At 35.4% G+C, this 24,581-nt stretch overlaps 3 protein-coding genes across 3 annotated transcripts; all 3 read left to right on the top strand.

Moving 5' to 3' along the window:
* Nucleotides 1–1,359: 1,359 nt before the first annotated feature.
* Nucleotides 1,360–8,751, top strand: LOC142983950 (facilitated trehalose transporter Tret1-like). The gene is made up of 4 exons (XM_076131167.1): nucleotides 1,360–1,483; nucleotides 5,811–5,968; nucleotides 6,623–6,758; nucleotides 6,962–8,751. Exons 2-4 carry the CDS (start codon nucleotides 5,939–5,941, stop codon nucleotides 8,236–8,238), a joined length of 1,443 nt encoding a protein of 480 aa, XP_075987282.1. The 5' UTR covers nucleotides 1,360–1,483; nucleotides 5,811–5,938; the 3' UTR covers nucleotides 8,239–8,751.
* A 3,296-nt stretch (nucleotides 8,752–12,047) lies between these two features.
* On the top strand, nucleotides 12,048–16,749 carry LOC142984010 (facilitated trehalose transporter Tret1-like). Its single transcript, XM_076131274.1, has 3 exons — nucleotides 12,048–12,190; nucleotides 14,878–15,013; nucleotides 15,467–16,749. The coding sequence occupies exons 1-3, from the start codon at nucleotides 12,167–12,169 to the stop codon at nucleotides 16,747–16,749; spliced, it is 1,443 nt and encodes a 480-aa protein (XP_075987389.1). The 5' UTR covers nucleotides 12,048–12,166.
* Nucleotides 16,750–18,055: 1,306 nt separating this feature from the next.
* On the top strand, nucleotides 18,056–22,086 carry LOC142983861 (facilitated trehalose transporter Tret1-like). The gene is made up of 4 exons (XM_076131012.1): nucleotides 18,056–18,148; nucleotides 19,459–19,594; nucleotides 20,281–20,426; nucleotides 20,883–22,086. Exons 1-4 carry the CDS (start codon nucleotides 18,104–18,106, stop codon nucleotides 22,071–22,073), a joined length of 1,518 nt encoding a protein of 505 aa, XP_075987127.1. The 5' UTR covers nucleotides 18,056–18,103; the 3' UTR covers nucleotides 22,074–22,086.
* The last annotated feature ends 2,495 nt before the right edge of the window (nucleotides 22,087–24,581 follow it).

Below are 24,581 nucleotides of genomic sequence, written 5' to 3'. Positions count from 1 at the left end.
CAAGTATCGTAATGGGAGAAGGGCCTTACGGGTGCTTGGACTTAAGGGCAGCCTCGGTAAGGGTCTCCTTAACTGGGGCAACCGCGTGGCGTGCGGCTTGCGGTGCATGCTTCGGTAGTTATCCCGCCGCACGTCGCCTAGCGGTCGTGAGTTCACACGTGGCAGTTTAGTGGGTATGCCCACCCTTCTGTGGGGAGAGTCCCACATAATCGCACTCCATCAAGGGCGCAGATACATGTTTTCATACATTGACAACAAACAGAGGTGTACCGCTAGACTTAGTCCGCTTTTGCACACAAGTATACGCAAATTTTCGATGCTATACACCTCCAGTCGAAAGATGTATTGGTGACGCGACTTGCGTGCGAACCTTATTGATCCATGATATTTGCATAGCGTTGCGTACGAAGGGCCTAAGATACTAGTTTTAACATTGATTGTAATAAAGAAAAGGACTCATTAATGTCCCTCTGCGGTTGCAAGTGTTTCCACGGAATAAGAAAGCTTCGGCCTTGAGACAACCACGCTGGTCAAGATTTTGCATTCCCTTAAGACTTTGTTTTTTAATTCTCAGTATAAGTAAGTCATGGGAAACCCCCGTATACCTGCGAATAAAAAGCCTATGCGAAAAATTACCTGTTCCCAACTGAGGTACCGTGGTTATTGTTATTTAAATTAAAATTTTAGTCAGTTGTATAAGTATTGCCCTCTCACACACGTGGTTGATGATTTACAACCCAAAACAGTCTATACACCTATGGTTTTCAAAGCAATTTGTGTGTTAGAAGTAATTATTATAATTTATTCTAGCGGTGAAGGAGAATGCTGGAATGAAAGATGATGTGTGCCCGAAAAATTGTCTTAAGCTGTCTTGTATTGATGCAAAATCCTACAGTTGGCCATTGTGATGGAATCAAGCCTAAGCCTTCCTGTATTTCGGAGACCCTAGTCCAACAGTGGGACAGTAAATAATAAGTAAAAAATATATTCAATTAATTTAGCTGCCTCGAAATAGTAGTGTATACGACTGCCGGGTCGTGTAAAGTACTAATGAACTTTTAACGTGTCTGGTATACAGCAAAAGACTTCCCTTATTACATGGAAGTATCATTTTCTATCTAAACTTGGATGTATTTTATACACCTTCTTCAGATACATAAAACTAAATCAGGATAACATAATGTATGTATTAATTATTTTACTTTAGCCTATTGAAACAATAAGATCGGGGTCACGTGTAAAAGTCGGATGCATCCACAGCCTCTTTTATATAAGTTGAAGCCTTCACACTATCAGTTTTCATTTAGTACTATCGACGACATGTCGTGAACAAAAAGTGTATTATAATTTTAATTTTGTGTGTGAAGTTTACGCAAATTTTGGGATTTTTGAGTTCTTAGTGTTGATAGTGTTTACCTGAGCATATAATAATATTTAGTGTGGTTTGCGTATAATTCTGGTTGATTATTATAATATTATACAAGTATGTAAAAGTATAACCTTTATTCTATAAAGGGAGGCGTGTGTATTATAACAGTAAGATGGGTTATGGTAATTGTGTTCAACCAATAAACCATTTTATTTAGAAAGATTTTTATATTAAACTAGGGAACATTTTGCTCCCGTAAAATTTGGAAAAAGAAAATTTCCTAAATTTTTACCCGCTAGGGAATGATTTTCAAAAAATACATATTTATTTATCTCCATTTGAAAATTAACAAAATACTTTTCTAACCTTCAGCCCTATGTTAACCCCTTAGGGGTAGATTACTATTTTTTTCTTAATTCTTTCACCTCTGGTCGAAATTTCATGCATGTACCCCAGCTAGTGGCATGGCAGGTAACCATAATTTTGAATTAATACATCAGCAACCCGCGGGTCTATGCATCTGCGTGTCTTTCGCGGGGCCGAAGTCAGTAGTCAGCGTAAGTCTTTCAAAATGTGGTTTCATATTATTATTAATTTAAATCTAGATAATCTGTGAATGTTGAGGCGCAGTACATACAGGCAGCTATGGCAAGGCCTTTAAGCGCAGAATAAAATGAAACCATATATTATATAAATTTGTCAAGCCTACTTACAGTTTTATAAAGATGCTTTCCTTCACCTTTTGCGATGAAGGATGATATAATGATTAAGAACAGTCAGCAATAATAAATAATGAATGAACGCAATTTTATGATTTTGCTTTGAAAATTAAATATTCAAACTAAAGCTTTGGACTGCTTATATGCGTATTACATATCTCAGTTGACAACTATTGTACGGCAAATTGACGGTCACTATTCAGTACATTGCTGCTTTGACGTAATGTGTTAATCACTATAATATAAGGGAGACAAAATTGTACATCGTAGTGGCTTTCAAATAGTAGTCAACTGAAATACGTGATAGCCACCCTGAACAGTGTCGCTTGAGTAAAAGCTGCTCAAGCCATCGAATACTAGCAGAAAACTCCAAACATTATAAAGTAATCTATAATATATAGCCATGCAAGAAAAGGCACATAAGTACAGCTAATAATCTATACTAATATAATAAAGCTGAAGAGTTTGTTTGTTTGTTTGATTGTTTGTTTGTTTGTTTGTTTGTTTGAACGCGCTAATCTCAGGAACTACTGTTCCGATTTGAAAAATTCTTTCAGTGTTAGATAGCCCATTTATCGAGGAAGGCTATAGGCTATATAACATCACGCTACGGCCATTAGGAGCGGAGTAGCAACGAAAAATGTTACAAAAACGGGGAAAATTTTGACCCATTCTCTTAGGTGACGCAAGCGAAGTTGCGCGGGTCAGCTAGTCTTTAATATATTGCCGCTATAAGTACAGCTAATAATATTACATAATTAAGCTGTAATCACTACCTTGATGCTGAACACGTGCGATTATTTATATTTGTTTATTTATCTAAGCATTGCTTAGATAATCAACAAACTACTCGTTATGTCCAAGGTTTGATGGCAGTGATGGTCAATAAGGGAGAGGCCCTTCATAGTTACGATGTCGTTTATTTAAATAAATTAATATATACTAACTTTAGCTCGCGACTTCGTGTGCGTGGGAAATAATCCGCAGAAAAAGTATTACCTGTGTTAATTCACGTACAGTATCTTTGTACCAAATATCATGAAAATCCATTCAGTAGTTTCGGCGTGATTGAGTAACAAACAAGCATCGAAACTTTTTCAGTAAAGCTAAAACACTGAGCCATTTTACAGTCAATAAAATGAATGTAGTTGAAAATCCAAATTGGACAAAAATAGCTTTTTTTCTATAATCCACCCCTAAGATAATCTCAGAAGACTACACGAGGGTTTCGCATGGAAAATCGTACGTATCAGTAAGTTATTCAATAGATAAGCGACATTCATTGTGTCACATATCTTATCTTAGGGGTGGGGGTGCCAGTTGAAGCCTGGCTGACACTTCGACCATTCCTGATCCTTTATGTCACACCCTCCTTTGCTACTCTAGACGTTGGGGGCAAAACTCATCAGTTTTGCTATGCACTCCATCGGAAGCAGCCTGTAGTCTTCTGGTTTAGGGTAACCGCATCCTAGAAGATCCATTCTTTTCCTTCTAAAAGCATCACACTCGCGTCGTCAATTGTGTCACGTATAATAACATTGTTTTCATAAAGCGGTGTTTTAAATAGTCTATAACCTACCCTATAAATGGACACACAGTGAGTATAATAAAGAAAAACCAAAAACCAACTGGCCTTTTCAGAAGTAAAGTAAGCCCAAAAACAAAAAAAAATCTCTTGAGATTTATTAATAATGCATATGATATATATTTTTTTAAATTTATCAAAAGGCCTTGTACAGGTGTTGTAGTTAGGGTCAGCTCACACCAGACGCGACGCGACGCGACGCGACGCGACGCGACGCGAAGCGACTTTTAAAGAGCGATTAAAAATATAGCGTTTCTTTTAGGGTTCCGTACCCAAAGGGTAAAACGAGACCCTATTACTAAGCTTCCACTGTCTGTCTATGTCCAGGCTGTATGTCCTAAAGTGCGACAGCTAGAAAGCTGAAATTTTCACAAAAAATGCATTTCCGCTGCCACTATAACAACAAATACTGAAAATAAAAAATATATATTACGGGGGTCCCCATACAATAAACGTGTTTTTTTAGTCCGAGCCGCACTTGGCCGGTTTCTTTTTTTAACCGAAAGATGGGATAATTACCACGAAGTGGTTGCCACAAGATGGTCAACGGCAACGGTGAAGGCCTAAACAGAGATCGCGGGTTGATCTGGATGATGATGATGATGATGATGATGATGATGATGATGATGATGATGATGATGATGATGATGATTATGATAATGACGCATCTTGCGGCAGCGCGAAATCACTGGCCTTTTTTAGTAACGTCGCGTCACATTTCAGTGTCAGCTGACCCTTAAAAACATTAACCGGGTTTGACATTTTACTTTAGAGTATGTGACTTAAAATATAAGAACAAATGGACTGAAATAGAGTCTATATCTAGGGTTAGTAACTCTTTATAAATAGATATAGGCCTACTCTGGGCGTAAAAAGATAGCTTTTATAAAACTTATTTTTTTACACACCGGGCCATTGGATCAGTTTCCTGCCAGTAATGAGAGTTGACGTCAAGCAGGCGATGTAAAAAAAACAGCCAAAACCCAATGTTTTTGAGAGCAAGTATGTCGTGCCGTCTCCACGTTACGTGGGATAAGGGCAAGAAAAAAAATAGCTTCCAAAATAATAATAAGTAATATGTATATTATTATATTGCATAGAAAACTCATCATTATTGTTATCTTATTTAAGAACTATTTTCTTCAAATAATGTTAAATGTGAAACGCTCGATAGTCGTTCGTACTAATTGTTGAAAAACTACAGTAGCACAATTCTCTACAAATGGAATCATCAAGTATCGAAAGTAAGACATTTAAACTGTACTGCCAAAATAGTTTCTACGACGTCTGCTAGAGCCGCTGAACCGATAGTCATACAACATTTTTCGATAGCTATTCGGTTGTAGATAGTCGATGATGGTAGAGAATTGCTGTGTAGTATGATTTTGCTTTAGGAGAAAAAATCAAAGTAAGTTTTGTTTAGTAAGAGTATAGAATTATAAGACATATGTTTTTTTACCAGTATCCTTTATGATTCATATTTTAAAAGTACATTTGTCAATGAATTCTTGTACATTAAAAAAAAATTAAAATAATGGCAAAAAATATTTACATGAATATTAATTAAATTTTCCTGGTTTGATAACCTTCAAATATGACGGACTTTATTTGTACACAATGCATTACAAAACCTACATGACAGAACATAAAGAAATAATCATTAATAAAAAATATTTAAAATTAAATTGACACAATATTTGCAAGAAGATTCGTTATCTTCTTGCCTCTTTTTGTTTAATTTATAAAAAAAAATCATTACTTATTCTTGAGCAAGTTTCACCTTCCGAAATGAGTGAGGTTTTAGGTCCTTGGTCCACCAGGATGGCCAATTTAAACTTGACGAGATGTCGGTAGATTATAAAGTTGTGTTTTTAAGTTTAAGAAACATTTCTAAAAATAATCCGCTGTACAGCGTGATGGACACGAGGGTCTCTGCTCGATACCTAATGGAAAAAAAAATATTATTTTTCAAATTAATAATAATTTAAAAATGATTCAAGCCCATTAGAGTGGCGGCGTTCTTTAAGCAACAATCGGCCGCGCAACATTTTGTAAAAACTGACAAACAAAAAAACATTCACAATTCTTCACACTTCACTTCATATAAAACATTGTATTGTTTTTTTTTTATTTTCAGATTCATCCCTTAACGGCCAAGTAAATCAGTATAATGGATTTCACACGATGTATGTGTGTACAAAAAGTGTTTAAATTAAAATAAGTGCTTCAACATTACTCATAATTGCTGATGTTTATCTCTCGGACATGAAAATGGACTCTCCCCTTTTGAGACAGGTAACTAATTTTTCTTTTGTAATACCTTTAAGAATGATTTGTATGTACCTAAAAAAGCAATCTTAGGTACGCAAGTAAGTTGTTAGGTACTCGTAACCGGCAGTCCTGAATAACAAGATTTATGAATGAGAATGAAGCAAGGTAAGTTTGTAATGATCTTAACAAGTAGTGAGAATGAAGCAAGGTAAGTTTGTAAGGATCTTAACAAGGAGTGAGAATGAAGCAAGGTAAGTTTGTAAGGATCTTAACAAGTAGCGTCCTCTGGTCTCTGCCTACCCCTATGAAAAGCCATAGGCAACAAGTGATTCCATTTGACCGAATGAAAATTCACTTGGAATCGAACCCAAGAATTCTTTGAGTCTTTAGATACACCAACCTGGTCCTTTCTTGGGCCACGTTTTGGACTAAAGGCTAAATCCCTCTGTAATTCCGAGACCATAACAGTAGGATTACAATGAGTTCATATTTATTAGTTCCTTTCACCCTCTGGAGGCAAGAACAACTTAGACGATAAGTGACGAGAAGTTCCGGATTTTGCTCCGATAACTAAAATGTTGTACTTAAGAGATTAAGTGATTATGAAATGACTGTGCCTAATACCAACCAACATATAAACTTTTATAGTTCTTAATTACATTTTCATTTTTTCTCCAGACATGGACAGCATCAGCGGTGCTCATCAATATGTTCGGGCAGGGTATGGTACTCGGCTACCCATCCAGTCTCCTACCAGGCCTCAGCCACCCTGACTCACCCATCAAAACTGATCTACACACGTCTTCGTGGCTCGGTAATTTATTTATTAAAACTTCACGGTAAAATTATATCTACAAAAAATCTTCACAACAATAACTCCAAAATAATTTTAATTAATTATTATTCACTCTTTTATTTTACGACATATTTGACTGTAATTATTCATGCAAAATTAAATACTAAAATAACTTGACCTTGTTCTAAAAATAATCTTGACAGCACTTTATATCATTTCAGGATCAATAGTGGGTGTTGCTGGTATACCAGGGTTCCTGGTGTCTTCAGTCATTATGGCTCTATACGGAAGAAGACTAACACACGGTCTGATGATTCTACCAGGAATGGTCGGCTGGTTAATCATCTACTTCGCCAAAGACATCCCAACTCTGATGATTGGAAGGTTTCTCTGTGGATTCACTTCTGCTGCAACTTTATCTTTAGGAGCCATAGTTATTGGAGAATACACCAGCCCCAACTACCGAGGAGTATACCTGTACCTGAAAAATGCTGCAGTGTGTATGGGTGCTATGTGGATGCATATTATTTGCCAATACTTAGACTGGAGAAACTGTGCCCTGGTTTCTTTAGTACCACTCGTCATAGCCGTGATAATAATTTACACATGGCCTGAAAGTCCTGCCTGGCTGGTCTCTAAACACCAGTATGAAAAAAGTGAAGAAGCGTTCTACTGGCTCAGAGGCTACACTCTTGAATCTCAAAAAGAATTGGAAGAAACAATTAATATTCAAAAATCTAGAATGTCTAAAGTGAAAATCAAATTAAGATACAGCGAAAAAGTTATGATGTTTTGTCAGAAATTTACGCAAAAAGACTTTTTGAAACCGTTTATAATTATGGTACTGGCTACAACAGTTTTAGAGATGTGTGGGAGACACGTGTTTCCTGCATATGCTTTGCATATAATGGCTGATATAACTGGAGAGACTTCGCAATCATTCTTCTACGCAATAGGCGTTGATTTCATCATGACCAGCAGCGCCATTTTCGCGTCATTTCTCGTCAAAATCATGAACCGTCGCACATTATTGTTTTCTACAGGCTTTGCAGCTGTAGCAGTGCTTATGTCAGTTTGTTTGTACCTATATTTAGCTGCGAAAAACGTGGTTTCTGGTGACCAAATGTGGATACCTATATCATTACTTGTAGTATATTTTATTCTTGCGAATTTGGGCTGTGCTCCCATACCTTTGGCGTTAGTTGGGGAGGTGTTTCCTCTAGCTCATAGAGGGGTTGGTACAGCACTATCTGGTATCTGGATATCAATATGTATAGCCGGAGGGTTGCAATCAACCCCTTATTTACTAGTGACTGTGAAAGCATATGGATTTTTTGCTGTATATGGCAGTGTTTTGGGAGTATCTTTGTTAATTTTGTACTTCATAATGCCAGAAACAAAAGATAGGACGTTGCAAGAGATTGAGAATTATTTCAATTATGGTACTTTTGATGATAATGGTGGAGATGAAGAAGCGAATAAGAAGATGATAAAGTGATAAGATTGTGGTTAACTTAAAAATCTAATGCTATAGAAGATCTAAGCGAGAGTGACACAAAACAGAGGTAGCAGGAAGGATGGAAGCTTATTCCTTGCAGTGAAAAGAGAGAGGTGATGATGAAGAAATTTAAAAACATTGTGTACACCGGTTCTACATGAAAAATTATAGGGTCTATCTTTTTGGTATAACGTCACTACCTTCAAATCTTAAGATTAGGTATTTTCCATAGAAAAGATACTATACTGTTGTAATCTGTAGGACTCAGTGTGTAAAAAACTTGTAAATAACTTGCATAACAAACAATTTTACAAAAGTACGATATTCTAAATAAAATTACTAATCGACAGTCCAGCTTGTTATTGTGATAATTTTCCATCTTATTCCAAACTTGTCAGAGTTTGTGCCATTGTAATAGGAGAACTGATAAACAAATTTAAAAATATTATTCTAATTACGTATGTAGGTACAATAGTAGGTATTATTTTGATTTATAACCATATTCAAAAAACGGAAATCTCAGGAAATCTTAAAACCAGTTTGAATAATAAAAGTCATTGTTAAAACCTAGTACTAAGTTTAATTTACATGTGAGTTGAATTAAATACAATGATAGAATCTGAAAAACGGTGTTTAATTTTAAATGAGTTGTATTGTAGTCTACACGACCAAGTCGCTGACCTGCCGACAGATGTCAGCGAGTTTTATTTCAAAGGAATCGGGCGACTTGTAGGTACCTCTAAAGACCAGTAGGCTGTCTACACACGAAGATGATTGACGGTGGTGGCTATTTTAAAGGCAGTCTACAAATTGTTAATATTATAATTAATTTGGGGTGTAGAATCGCCGACTAAATTAGGCCTAGGGTTCGATTTCTGGACCTGGAAATATGCTATTGGTCTATTCTAATTTATATTAGAATATTCCTCTATAAAAGATCGGAGTTTGGTAACGAGCCCGGTAAATGGCAAAAGGCTGGTGGCTCCTCTTAAATAGGACTAATATTATTGATGGGGAAACGCGAGAGTGTTACATACAAAACTACCAACACCTTTAGACATTGTAGACGTGACAATTCCTATATGTCTTTCTACAGACGTCAAGTCATTGACAAGTGCCGGTAGGTCGGCCAGTTACGTAGACTCAGTGTGCCGACTCCGTAAGAAACTATTGTCTAACTGTGTAACGTTCTATTCTTGGAGAACATTTAAAAGATGATTTATTTGCAGTAATTGAACGCAAACATCTATTGACGTCAGATATCATAACTAACTTTTTACCCCTGACTTTTGTTAAGGTATTAGGTAATCCTTTTGAACCGGATTGCGCATACTGTTAATAGTCTTCTATGCATAAATGTCTTTTCTGCCCCTGCGATACAAGAGAGAGCCACGAGCTTAGTGCAGTGACCGCTGTAAACATTTTATTGTGTGTATATACAAATTTGATAAAAATCTTTACGGTATACATACACTGGCCTTACTCAGGCATATTAAAGCTTTCTTCAAATTATCATAAATAAAAATATTTAACCTAACAGTACTAGAAAAATGATATATTATGTGACAACACATATTGAAACACTGATCATCAAACAGACTCTAAAAGAAATTAATGCAATCAATATAACCCATTTACAAGTCATTATAAACCTTATGCTTACAAAAACAAAGGTAATTTCGCGGTATAAGAATCAGATGAACGTATCTACATTTTATCAATTTTACAGGAGAGCAAAAATACTGTGGAAATTTGTCACTTCAAACTTTACTAGCTCATTAACAGAGATAGTATATAGTTGGTGAGAAAAAAAATATATTGATATATTCTTCTACTATTTGAGCATTAAAAAATAAAATAAAAAATTGTTTATAAATGCTTACAAAGATACAACATATATTTTTTTGAAATCCGGTTGACATACGTTAGTATGGCTCTTAATTTGTTATCTGGTTTTGTTCTTATCTTACTTACAAGCGTCGTTTGTGCAGCTAAGTTTTATTTTGTGTTAGATAGGAATGGACTAAATAAATTAAAATAAATAATTAATCAATCAAATGTAACATAATCTTTATTTACTTTTGCAAACACACAATATTAAATTAAAAAAAAACAACATACAGACATCAGTTAGAAAAATATCAATTATCTTCGTCATCATCATCGGTTGTTCCAACGGAAAATCCTTCATAAAAACTGTGATATTGCGTTGGAATAATACCTTGTCTGCACAAATCTTGTAAGTCTTCATACTTTTCAGCGGAAATGGGTAAGGGTTTGTCATATTATTATGCACTTTTCATTACAATTTTTTCCACAGACGGTCTTTTGCCTTTTGATGACCAGGAATAACCGATTCAATGCCAGAACATCAGTAGTATTACGTTCTATGTTTCTGTAGTATGTGAATGAGCAACGTTTTGTGTTAATACATCATTAATTTGAACATTGTCTCTGAGTTCCGAAGTTGAAAAGTCACTTGATGATAAGATGCATTCATCTGGTGCAGGCACGCCATCATTGCTTGAATTGGATAAATGTAAATCTTCATTTAATAAATCCACTAAGTCTAACGATATATTATTATTTTCCAAAGTTGACAACAGTATGTGACTGCTCAGGTACATCAAAATCAGATAGTGTTACATTCTCTAAAATTGTTAACGTTGGTTCCTGAAAAAAAAGAAGTATATTTAAAAAAGTATAATAATACATTACTTACACCTTACCTCGTAGCAATAGCACAATTAAAATTAAAATTATTTACTATTAGTAGGTATAGGACAAACCTATTGCAGTTCATCATGCTCGAATTCAGTATGGTACACTTAAATCTGCTTGGGAATCGAACTCCAAACAGTATCTTCAACGTAACATAATAACAGTAAAGATCCAAATATAATAATAATATGAAAGATGGCTCACCTGATTGAAAATCTCATTAATTTCGTTGCTCAGATCCTGAGATGGTTCTATCGGTTCCAGGGACGCTAAAATCTTCCAATTTCGACTGCTTTTATTCATTTTATTAAATTTTAATATCACTTTCACTTAAAAATGCGATAACTACAAAGTAAAAAACGAAACGGTATTCTCCAAACTTCAAATTAGGGGACTCCCCGCACTACAAGTTTCAACTTGCTTAGACCTTACATCAACTTTTTGGTGCTATACTAACGTATGTTGTGAGACAGCAATATTTAACAAAGAAAACAGTACTTCCACACTGATGTATAACGTATTACGTTGTTTTGGTTATTCATTCAAGCTATTTGTTTTATAAAAATGTTTGTGCCAATGAAACGTAACTAGATAAACGTTGTTTTGGCTCTTTGAACTTAGCGTCAAAACACAATGTCGTAAATCCCAAAACGACGTATAAGCTTTTACGTTCAAATGGTTCTTAAGATATTGTGAAATTATCAATTTTCTATGATTAAAAATATTGTTTTTGCAAATACGTTCTTATAGCGCTAGCAGATAGCAAAATAATTAAAACTAAATTAACGCTACTCATAATACGTTTTTCTGGTTCAATAAAAAATGGTTCTTATGTTATTTCGTTATTTTGGAACTTGTGAAATATTGATTATAGCGTAACGTCGTTTTGGCATTTCATAAAGGACTACATTGTGACACGTTTTGTAAAAAAAAACGGTTTTTGATTTTTTTGTAGTTACGCTCATCTGGTTCTTATACCGCGATTTTTGTCTAAAATAAAGTTACTAGATTAAAAGCATTTTAATTTTTCCTTTAAACGTATAGATAAATGTATAAAACGTGTTCCACACTTTCCTTGCGGAGTTACTAGTAGGTAGTTGTGTGCGTAAAAAATGTTCACACGATATTATAATTATAATGAATATAAGGTACATATGTAGAGATTTTAATTTAGTGTGCTGTGATCTTTTGTGATTAGGATTAGAAAATGAAGACTCCATTTTTTAGACAGGTATTTATACATATATTTTAGTTTTTAAGTGACCAGTGACCTTTCCAAGTAATTTGTGTGTTAGAAATAATTATCACTAATCTTGGAAAACTGAAACCTGAAACTTGAAACTCAAGGGAAAACACAAATGACACTTTCAAGTTATGTGTGTGATAGAAACAACTTTCAACTTCTAACTGTGAAGTATATATATATATTCGCTTAGCCTTTGTTCCAAACTATGTTGGAGTCGGCTTCCAGTCTTACCGGATGCAGCTGGATACCAGTGTTTTACATGGAGCGACTGCCTATCTGACCTCCACAACCCAGTTACTTGGGTATTAACACGATACCCTTCGGTAAGACTGGTTGTCAGACTTTCAAGCTTTCTGACTACTGTTAACGACTGTCAAAGATCTTCGAAAATGACAGCCGGGACCCACAATTTAACGTGCCTTCCGAAACACGGAGGAACTCGATATGTATAAGATGGTCACCCATCCACGGAACAACCTCGGCAAGCGTAGCTTAACCTCAGAGATCGATCCGTTCGGCTGTTGTAAACTAAGCCACGAGCTCCTCTCTAAACTTCTAACTGTGAAGTAAATAATAATATAATAATTTATTAACCCATTAATGTCCCACTGCTGGGCAAGGGTCTCCTCCCGTAATGTGGGAGGGGTAAGGCCTTGAGTCCACCACGCTGGCCAAGTGCGGGTTGGGGACTTTGCATGCCCTCAATAAATGTATTAAACAAATTTTAGGCATGCAAGGTTTCCTCACGATGTCTTTGATGATTCACGATGTTAAATATCGTGATGAAATCTTGAGAGTTCTTTAACACAGTTTTTAAAGATAGCCGAGTGGTATAAGTTGGTACCTGCCACGCAAGTGGTCGTAGCTTCAAACCCGAGGCAACACACCAACGTTATTTGGAAGTTATGTGTAATATAATTAACTTTCAACTGTCCTAACTGTAAAGGAAACATCGTGATGAAATCATGAGAGTTTTTTAACACAGTTCTTGAAGATATGTGGTCTCCAACCTGTGGACTCATGGTCTAACCCCTCTTTCATCCATAAAGGAGATCCATGCCAAGCAGTAAGAGAAAATCTACAAGATATATTATTTTTGATACAAAGTTTACTGAGGCTATTGAATATATAAATAAGCTTTTAAAAAGAGTCTAACGTTACTATTAACTGTAGTTTTATAATCATAAATTTTAATACTTGTGCTTTTAATTAATGTGGACAGTGACTTTGCATTTTTAGATTTGTTTCAAACCCTATAAAGACGGTTTGGATGGATGTAAGTAATATTAATATAAAGTTTGTTCTCTTCCATGCAAAGTAATTGACTGGGTTTAATTTAATTAGCTTTACAAATATTGATAATTTTTGCACGAAAGAATGGTTGAATACACAGCGATTAAATTTATAAATTGCACTTCAACTTAGATTACACACAAGGGAAGTCGCGCAAATAGTACAACCGGACCCGAAACAATTATTTGTGGATCGCACAAATATTGTCCCGTGTGGTAATCTAACCCACGACTTCTCGACGCAATAGTAGCAGCGAGGCGACCTTAACCACTGCGCCACGGAGGCAGGCAAGGAAGAAGTAGTTTTATCTGCATTAATGTATATTACATAGAGAATATTTCTGATTTCGAAATTCTTGCTGCGAGTATGACGAAATGGGCAATATCAAGTTATAAAATAAACATTTAACTACATCATGCCCTACTTACATTATTTTACTTGATGTCCTAGCTAAGTTGTACAAGCCTTGATAACAAATTGCTTAAGTTGCATTCTGGTTATGGAAATAATTGAATAAATACATATATATGTAATCACGCCTTCTTCCCATGTGTGTAGTTCTCGTAACCGGAGGTCTTTTATTTATTTTTTTATATTTGTTGTTATAGCACCATAATTTGTAAAAATTTCAGCTTTCTAGCTATAACGTTTTGTGAAATTCAGCCTGGTGATAGACGGACGGCCGGACCGAAAGCGGAGGCTTAGTAATAGGGTCCCGTTTTTACCTTTTAGGTACGGAACCCCAAAAAGATCAAATACTTTACACGTCGCGGGAACTCAAACCCGGGACCTTGCGAGCAACAGTCACTACTATACAGTTCACAGACAATTAAAGTCATAAGACAATTTTTAATTGTTTAATTATACTAATTAATTATTTGTGATATTTAATTAAGTGTTTTTTATTACAAAAATTAACTTTAAACATTAAGAGCACATTTAGATTTTAATCTATTATTCTTACTTATTAATATTATTATTTGAAAAAATATAAATACTAAAATAAATCTGTCTTTCGGTCTGTCTGTTTCATTCTTTAGTTTTTGCCAGTAAGTAAGCAAGAGGGACAAAACGATGCTTAGCAGCAGTAACATACATACATTACGTATACATGTTCTATTGCTCGGCAAGGGCTGCTCCCCTTCCAAAACCCCCCTCGGCGGCAAGATCCAACCAGTTATATACATACATGCTCAAATAAATAATTTTAACCCATCAATGTCCCGCTGCTGGGCAAGGGTCTCCTTTCGTAATGAGGGAGGGGTTAGGCCTTGAGTCCACCACGCTGGAGACTAGCGGGTTGGGGACATACCCATTAAGGACATACCCATTAAGGACATACATACAATAAATATACATATATTTCTTTCTCTTTTCAGACATGGTCGATGTCAGCGGTGATGCTGAACATGTTCGGACAGGCCATGATACTCAGTTACACGTCCAGTCTACTGCCAGCACTGAACCACCCAGACTCACCCATAAAGACTGATCTACATACTTCTTCATGGCTAGGTAAATATTAGGAATACTCTGTTAATGGGTTTTTATTATTTTATTTGGGCGAAAAGCAGGTGCAAATGTATGCAGGCGTATGAAATGGAACTGTATTTTTCACATCTCTATCTTCGGGTATAACAGGCGTAATGATGTAGTACACTTTTTCAAAGAAATAAAATATACCCTTAAATTCATATTGAAATGAAAATTCATGTTGATTCAAATGATAGTATTTATAATATGTTGTAGAAAAATGTTTTTATTATATGGAAGCAGTGAAGCATAAAATTAATGTTACAATGATTTCAAGCTTTGTTGTACAACTGAAAATTAAACACTTTAGTATGCCTCATAATTTAAGATTTAATCATGCTAAAATTCTATAAATTCTCATTCGCTAACTGAAATATAAAAGTTTACATAGAGCATAATATTCATATTCAATTATATTCCTTTCTTCATTTCCAGGGTCAATATTAGCTGTCGCCGGTTTACCAGGGTTCTTATTATCATCTCTCACTATGGCAATTTACGGAAGAAGAATCACACATTTAGTGATGATACTACCAGCAGTGGCCGGCTGGGTCATCATCTACTTCGCTCAGGACATCCCAACCTTGATGCTCGGCAGAGCTTTGGGTGGATTCTCTTCATCAGCAACAGTATCCTTAGGTGCTATAGTGATAGGAGAATACACCAGTCCGAAATACAGAGGAGTGTATTTATATCTGAAGAATGCGTCAGTCTGCATGGGAGCTATGTGCATGCATTTTATGAGTCGGCACTTGGAATGGAGAACCTGCGCATTAGTAGCCCTAATACCACTGATAGGAGCTTTGATTATCACGTATACATGGCCTGAAAGTCCTGCCTGGTTAGTCTCTAAAGGTCAGTACGAACGAAGTCAGAAAGCCTTTTACTATCTCCGAGGGAATACAACGGAATCTCATAAAGAATTTGAAGATACAGCAAATGCACAGAAAGCAAAAATATCCAAAATAAAAATAAGGCTAAGTTATTGGGGTCAAGTGATGAACTTCTTTCGGAAATTCACGCAAAAAGACTTTTTAAAACCGCTTACAATTATGTTATTAGCTACTATGGTGCTTGAAATGAGTGGTAGACACGTGTTCCCTGCTTATGCGTTACACATAATGGCAGATATAACAGGAGAGAAGACTCAATCGTTCTTCTACGCATTAGCTATAGACTTCACCATTACATCCAGTGCAGTCTTCGCGTCAATCCTGGTCAAAATCATGAACCGACGTACTTTATTATTCTCAACAGGCTTTGCTGCTGTAGGAGTGTTAATGTCAGTCTGCTTGTACCTCTTTTTAGCTTCGAGAGACATTCTACCCAGTGACAAAAATTGGGTACCAATTTCTTTACTTGTGGTGTATTTTATTTTTGCCAATTTGGGCTGCGCTCCCATCCCTTTGGCGTTAGTTGGAGAGGTATTTCCCTTAGCTCATAGAGGGGTTGGTTCAGCCCTTTCAGGGATCTGGATATCCATATGTTTTGGTGCAGGTTTGCTCTCAACACCATATTTATTAGTGACGATCAAAGCGTATGGTTTTTTCGCAGTATATGGCAGTATTATGGGAGTTTCTTTATTGATATTGTACTTCATAATGCCGGAGACAAAAGATAGGACGTTGCAAGAAATTGAGAATTATTTCTGTTGTGGAAAGTTTGCGAATGATGTTGATGATGATGAAGAAGCTAAAAAGACTATGATTGGTGAATAAAATTAATGATGAAATACAAATAATTCATGTTTTTTATTATATCCTTTTTAAGTTATCTATGAAGTATTTTTACCATAGTAGTAACGTTCCTTTCAAAATAACTAAAGCAAAGCACATTACCGAGAATATCGGGCAGTCAGGCGTTATATTTCATATAGTTGAGTAAGATATAGTTACCTTACCACGTCTGTCTATGTGTCTATATTATTATGTAATTAACTTAAAATACATTTAATGGATTTTAATTGGGTTTTTACACATAAAAAAAGAGATATAATAATTGGGGTTTGTGTTAAATTACTTTTTAACCCGTGCGAAGAGGATCCTTGTTTTCACAATGATAAATTAATACTGCTTAACTGCTAGTTAGCGATTTATTCTGATTGATGGTCATTGGTCATAGTTAAGATGTACATTAGAATTAGTTTATTTGCTAAGTAACAATGACTGGACAAATTCTAAGTCGTGACTCGCACATGGTCACTAACATTTTGCTGACATTTTTACAGAAAGCAAAATAGAGCCAAGTTCAAAATTTCAGCAACTACTTTCGCCCTTAAAACTAAACAAAGGCTTACTAGTTTATACCCTTTTAATTAATGTCCCGTATGCATAACTACTCTAAAATTGCTAATTTTGTCTGCTAGAAAATAAAAGCCTTACTCCAAAGTACTATATCTCGGTTCAATTGTAAAATAATCAGTTAGAACTTTAGTTGACTTATGCCACCATGATGGCAGCAGGTCTGAGTACGTCGAAGTGACCTTCCGGTGGTTGGTATGTTTTTTAATCGGTATTTCCAGCTCGTCCATTGGGTGTCCGACTTCCGTCCTTGTTCAGCCCTGAGGAGAATACGGTGCATGTACTAATACTATATATTATCCACCAAGGACAAAAATGTCCAGACTTGTTGCTTTTTCTTGAAACAACCAAATAAGGTTATCACATTAGAAATTATTCAAAGTAACTATCATCTATGTACAATTTATTACATGCTAAGCGAAGGTAAATTTTAAAGAACTTGGCGCTATTTTCACAATCCGATTATAAGTTTTTTTGCAGAACTATTTCAGATTCAGATAGTTTAGAAACACATTAATATCAAATCTTGTCACACTCATATAATTTAGTTTATAATTTATTTATTCGAAATCTTTTTGTATAATTTTATGTGACAGAAATATTTTCTATTGTTAGGTATCTGGTAAATTTAAAATATTTTCATCAACGTTTGTGTTATTAATTTTGTGATATTCTATCAAAATCAAAAAATCTTTGTACAATTACAAAAAATCTTTAAACAATATTAAAATATAATTAAATTATTATTGTTTGGTAACAAATGTGTTAAACAATGTCGGGGAATAAAAAAAGCAGATTTTCACCCTTTCTTAAACAAGTAAGTATTTTTTTAAGTATTTTGTGTTTATTAAATAAAACTGCAAAATAAATACGCTCCCTATTTAATTATTATTGCCAAAACGTGGATGAGCTCAATGCTTCCCTGCCTTCACCTTCGGGTATAACATACGTGAAAGTTCATACATACTATAATGCGAAAAACCTTTTTCCCCGACCTAATATGTATGCAAAATAAGTAATAATACAGTGCTCAACTCAGCTCAACAAAAAACCAAAAGGAGCTCGTAGATTCGACAACAACAGCCGCGCAGATCGTTCTCTGAGGTCAAGCCACGCTTGCCAAGATTGTTCTGTGGATGGACGACCATCTGATACATATCGAGTTCCTCCGTGTTTCGGAAGTGACGTTAAATTGTGGGTCCCGGCTGTCATTTTCGAAGATCTTTGGCAGTCGTTGACATTAGTCAGAAGCTTGAAAGTCTGACAACCAGTCTTACCGAAGGGTATCGTGTTATAACCCAGGTGACTGGGTTGTGGAGGTCAGATAGACAGTCGCTCCATGTAAAATATTGGTATTAAGCGGCATCCGGTGAGACTGGAAGCCGACTCCAACATAGTTTGGAAGAAAGGCTAAGCCATAATAATGAGTGCTCAACTCAGACTTAGCCAGCATTTAGCCTACCTTTCTCACCAGGAGACCCATGCCTAATGATGAGCTAGGCAGTAATCGCATGGTGTTATCACTTGTGAAATACAGAAGAATCTCTGCTTATTTTTAACGGTATACAATATGACGATAAGAATCGTGCCTGATACATTAGCGCAAGCAATTATTTACTGGCTCAAGGTTCCACAAACTAACACATATTTAACAAGGCTAATAATGCATTTGATGCTTGAGTTTATCTGGAGATAACCGAACTAAAGCAGTTAGAAATTATTTTATTTAGATAGTTATATGACAGCCGAGGGAGACCTTGGAAATGGAATTAACAAACAAAAAGATACATTAGTCTAAAAGTTAATAAAAATTGCTTAAAAACAATCATGCTACTCACTGTCCCGCTGCTAGACAGTAGTCTCCTCCTGGAAAGAGGGAGCGCCTGGGCCTTGAATCAACCACGTTCGCACTGCGTTTTGGGGGTCCTATATTCCTATGAAAGCTGCTTTTAAGAACTATCAGGCATGCAAAAGCTATTACGATGCTTTCATTTATCATAAACAAACGACAACACATACCATCGAAAAGTCATCGGTGCTTAGAAAACCCTCGATCACTTGAGTGGTGACAGTTTATATACTATTCGGCTATCACTGCTTACTGATGGTTATTCTTCAAATTTCTAGTGTTTCGTGACAGCAGCAGTTGGCAACAATATCATCGGTCATGGCTGTATGCTGGGGTACACTGCCATCCTACTGCCACAGCTCAAACAGGAAGATTCCAGCATAAAGCTGGATGTTGAAGCTGCTTCCTGGATAGGTAAGTAGTCTTTTTTTTATTATCGTCCCGCTGCTAGGCAAAAGGCCTTCCCGATTTTTCTCCAACTGTTCCAATTGTCTGTTTTGTTTATTTGATTGCTATCAAAGGCATCTAGGCAATCATGCCAGTGTTTCTTCCAGCTGCTCCGAGGGGCACCCGTTGAGTGCTAGTCCATCTTTCAGGGTACATGCAGTCATTAGTGTACCATAGTAGGTGACCTTAAAATTGTGGATTTGCAAAAACAAATATTCCAAAGAATTATAAAAATATATGCTCAGCTTTTGTAGCTGTTGAATGAATGACATTAATATTTTTTCATGAAAATATGCTCTCTGAATAATTTATCTTTGTGAATGATGTAAAAAAACGATTAATCTAAAAATTCATGCAAGAATAATTTATAAGTCTTACGTTAAGTATGTAGATTATTTATAGATCTAAAGAACAATGGCAAGTTTACAGACTTACATAATTATACCTGATATAGAGGTAATTTTAATCCACATAGGAATAAAATTAAAACGATAAGTCAGGCGTGTGGTCATAGATCTTACACTCACACAATGTAGAGACTTTCGATATTTTTTCGAGGAGAAAATGGAACAGGCATGGCCCACTTTCAGCCGACTAATATAATACCTCTAATAAATATTATTATATATTTTCAAACTATTTTCATTTTGCAGCATCAATCATAGGCATAACGCATCTTCTCGGCAGTTTCCTGACACCACCGGTCATGGAGAAGTATGGAAGGAAGATAGCACACTATGCAGTTATCGTTCCTAATCTGCTAAGTTGGATTATCATAGCATTGTCTGTTAATTTTGAGGTGAGATAATTATACGTTATTTTTATTTTATCGTCGTTTTACATCGCTTAGGGACTAGGTCGCCGCTTTTACATGCTCTCCGAAACATGGAGACGGTCAGATCAAATATCTCTATGCTGTCACCCATTTTGTTGTTGTTCATCAATCAATTACTTAGAAACGGAAGAGTTTTATATAAATATATACATTTAATGACATGCAATAAAATTGTACCGCAATAAAACATCAATTAGTAAAGGATCACACAATTATTTAAACAAAAGATTCCATCTGTATTTCCTACATCTAATAAAGTCATGATTTCCTATATAGTAATAACATAAGTTAACCATGTAAAATGTACAATTCCTTCATTAAGTAATAATAATAAATAAATTTAACTCATTAATGTCCCACTGCTGGGCAAGGGTCAAGGGCAAAAATTTATAGTAAATAATTTCATATCTGTACTTCTAGATGCTATTTGCAGCAAGGATTCTCCAAGGGCTATCAATCGGTATGCTGTCACCTCTTCGATCAGTCCTCATCGGAGAGTACACCAGTCCAAAGAACCGAGGAGCCTTCCTCACGACCGTCTCCCTGACACAATCCCTCGGTATACTGTTCGTCCATCTAGCAGGGTCTTTACTCAGCTGGCAAATGACTGCCCTCATCTGCGTGGTCTTCCCTTTCACCAGTCTCGTCATGACAATCTATTCTCCTGAATCTCCAAGCTGGTTGGTCACTAGAGGAAGACTCGAAGACTGCAGAGAAGTCTTCCACTGGCTTCGAGGTGACGATGAAAATGAGGAGTTAGAGGAAATGATACAAACAAGAATGCTTTTTGAAAGAGCAAGAATTTCTAGAAAATATGAACATGAGACCAATCAGTTTCAAGATTTGTTATCGACTGTGCATAAAAGGGAGTTTTATAGACCAATTCTTTTGATGATGCATGCTCATGTTTTAGTTAACTTTGCTGGAGGAGCTACTATGTCCTCGTACTCCACAGTTATCATAGCAACGGTCATGGGCCCAGAAGCCAGTCCTTATTTCTGGATGATATTTTTAGACGCGCAAAGATTTGTATCAAACACGTTAGCCATTTTTGCTATAAACCGTTTCAAAAGACGAACGATGATGTTTTCTACTGGAGCCCTTTCTGTTCTATCTCAAGTAGCTTTAGCTGTTTACTTGTATGTGAAAGAGCAAGGGAATCTAGCATACGATGGGTTATGGATCCCTATCCTACTCATCAATTTGAAGATCTTGGCTGTGGGCATAGGTATGCTGCCATTGCCCAATGTAATTGGAGGAGAAGTTTTTCCTTTGGAGTACCGAAGTATAGGTGGAATGCTCAGCTTGGCAACTTTTTCTGCTACTTACTTCGTAGTGCTAAAGACATTTACTGGTTTAGTAGAAAGTATTGGTATGTATGGAGTGTATTTGATTTATGCTGGAGTTATTACATACTGTATGGTGGTTATCTGGTTGCTGTTACCAGAAACCAAAGGGAAGACGCTCCAGCAGATAGAGGATGAGTTTAGAGGAAAACCGTTAGCACCTGAGGAGATTGAAGCGAGGAAATCGTTGCAAGAAGATCCTATAGCTGCTTATAAGAGGAAAATGTCTGTGAAAAGTGTGAATTCAATTCATGTAGAAGCTTGAGACGTTTGTCATGTTAATCCAACTTATTGGGCTTAAAATGTATTCATAAAAAAACATTTAATTTTGGCCCTTTGTATATTGTGTATAGCTTAGTTTAAATTGCTTGTTATTAATGTAACTTGTAAATATTCTTTCTGTTATGCGATGTTAGCTATATTAATACATTTGTAATCACGTGTGAAATAAATGAATAAAAAGTAATTATTTCAAGCCCAAATATAATACTCGATAAATACGATATTTTCATTTAAATGCTAAAACTACGAACTCTATCAAAACGTCTCCAAAATAAATATTATAGCAATTTTATTTCTGGTGCAATTGCTGCCACGAAAGATTGTCTTAAGTTGTTTTTATTAATAATAGGTTAGGTTCAGGTCTGTATTTTATCGAGACTTATTTCACTTTGCAGTAAGATACCTACTGATATCTTTGCCAAAAAATAATTATAAATTCCATAAACTCAGGACACAATTGCTTTGCATTTCATTTTTTGATCAAATCAATATTAAGGTCTAAGTTTTTAGCTTGTGTAACTTTGCCACTGATGGTGAAACTAGTGCAAATAAAGGCATTAAATACAGTATTTACAAATCCCTAGCATAATTTACAAACCCTATAATATTACAATCCCAAACATACATTTATTAACGGTTTAATTTAGGGAAGCAAGCTATCAGCGCCTGAACTATAATCATAGCAAATCCGTTGCAAAACATTAAATTTGTAAACGTTACAATAAATACAGGTTTGGACTTAAATACTGTGTTCCTGAGTTCAAACGTCTTGTTAGGCTGGTTATGTGGCCTTGGGTTCGAAACCCGGTGAGGTACATTCTCTTCAACGTTTATTTTATTGGAAGTGCGTTGCTTAAGGAAATGGGAAATCAAAGTAATAAGTAAAACTTAAGAAGCACAGCAAATTTAAACTGGAAACATATGTAACGAGTTAAAGCGTGATGAATAGAGTTTATCGAAGGGTAAAAGGTGTCTTAATACTGAACTAGACAGGGCGCAGACATTATTCTGAAATGAAATTTATGTCAGAGCTTTTCTAGTCCGCAACACTGGTTTAGCCTTTGTGCTATTTATCTGATGATCTTTGCATTCCATTCAGACCTGCATGTACACTTTTATTTTAATAAATCTTAAACTAAGGTCAATTTGGGTAACTTTAAATCATTTGGGTAACATTGACAGTGGGAATCTGAACACAATTGATAAAGGTTTATTTTAGTTTTGCAAATTTTTATTAATTGTGTTGGTTTCATATAAAAAATAATTGAAACTAGTTCAAATTCCCACTGTCAATGTTACCCAAATGATTCAAAGTTACCCAGGTTGACTGTACATAAGCTTTGTTTTTTTTTCATTCAGAGAGGTTCCTGGAGTGAAATTAAATGTATCTTTTAGTCAGCCTTCAGTTTTAACGTTTTTGTTCTTATAAAAAAATAAAATTAGATAAAATGCCAAAGCTGTTCTGAATAATAATATCCTTTTTATTTTTTAAGGAGGAAATGCAGGCTTACTGCTTTCTATGACTTTATTATTTTTTCAAACCAAAAAATCGAATTATTTTGACATATCAGTTTAATAACCCGCTTTTATTTACTTACATTATTGTAGTAAACAAAATAGACAGCAACCAGACGTAACAGTTAACAAAGTACCATCACATAAAGATTAGGTCACACATGTGTTACAATATAGGTCAATGACGTCTAGCTGTGTCAATACACTGACAGACAAATTGTTTGTTGTATAATGTAGAATGTTTTGTATGTTAAACTGAGTTTACATGGAACGATTGTCTTTATATTTATGCCGTCAATGAAAAATGTGATGTTACGAATTTTGCTAATGTTAAGCATTTAAAATTTACAAGGAAAATAGTTACTTCTATTCATTTCCAAGAAAAAAAATTTTTGAAGTAGTAATTAATGTGTACCTGCCTAACTCTTTTTTGACGACGTCCGTGGCACAGTGGTTAAGGTTGCCACGCCACTACCATTGCGTTAAGAGATCGTGGGTTTGATTCCCACATGGAACAAATATTTGTGCAAACCTCGAATAGTTTTTTTGGGTCTAGTTTGTGTCCGTTGTTTGTATTTTTGTAAAAGTCCACGCGACACAAGAACAATTTGATGCGGGAGATTTATTTAAAAAAAATGGTTTCTGGAAAAATCCCACTAGAGACAGAATAGTTTGCATTATGTAAAACTACATGCTATTAACCAATATTACTTAACTATACGTACCAACTTTCACAAAAAAGTAGTTTTCTTTAACAATTAAGATGTTTTACTCTCATTGTACCATATAAACTGACACTAAACCGCAACTAATTTGGTTCTTTTGTATAGTATTACTACATAAGTGAGAGTATTACTAAATATTGTATAGAGTACAAGCTTACAACTCGCGTCGCTTTTGTTGTCTGGTTACATCAATGGGCCTTTGTTGTGATATTTACGATTTTTTGTATTTAAATATTGTTAATAGTAAACTA

The sequence above is a fragment of the Anticarsia gemmatalis genome, chromosome 25 (genome assembly GCF_050436995.1).
Source record: "Anticarsia gemmatalis isolate Benzon Research Colony breed Stoneville strain chromosome 25, ilAntGemm2 primary, whole genome shotgun sequence".
Taxonomy (NCBI): domain Eukaryota; kingdom Metazoa; phylum Arthropoda; class Insecta; order Lepidoptera; family Erebidae; genus Anticarsia; species Anticarsia gemmatalis.
The sequence above is the reverse complement of the archived record's forward strand: the minus strand, read 5'-3'. Positions and strand labels throughout refer to the sequence as shown.

Bases quoted from the DNA above. Each gene is read 5' to 3' on its own strand.
- LOC142983950 (XM_076131167.1), top strand. From the start codon at position 5,939: ATGAAAATGGACTCTCCCCTTTTGAGACAG. The intron at 5,969-6,622 runs GTAACTAATTTT...TTTTTTCTCCAG, and splicing joins ACTCTCCCCTTTTGAGACAG to ACATGGACAGCATCAGCGGT. The intron at 6,759-6,961 runs GTAATTTATTTA...ATATCATTTCAG, and splicing joins ACACACGTCTTCGTGGCTCG to GATCAATAGTGGGTGTTGCT.
- LOC142984010 (XM_076131274.1), top strand. From the start codon at position 12,167: ATGAAGACTCCATTTTTTAGACAG. The intron at 12,191-14,877 runs GTATTTATACAT...TTCTCTTTTCAG, and splicing joins AGACTCCATTTTTTAGACAG to ACATGGTCGATGTCAGCGGT. The intron at 15,014-15,466 runs GTAAATATTAGG...CTTCATTTCCAG, and splicing joins ACATACTTCTTCATGGCTAG to GGTCAATATTAGCTGTCGCC.
- LOC142983861 (XM_076131012.1), top strand. From the start codon at position 18,104: ATGTCGGGGAATAAAAAAAGCAGATTTTCACCCTTTCTTAAACAA. The intron at 18,149-19,458 runs GTAAGTATTTTT...TCAAATTTCTAG, and splicing joins TTTCACCCTTTCTTAAACAA to TGTTTCGTGACAGCAGCAGT. The intron at 20,427-20,882 runs GTGAGATAATTA...CTGTACTTCTAG, and splicing joins CATTGTCTGTTAATTTTGAG to ATGCTATTTGCAGCAAGGAT.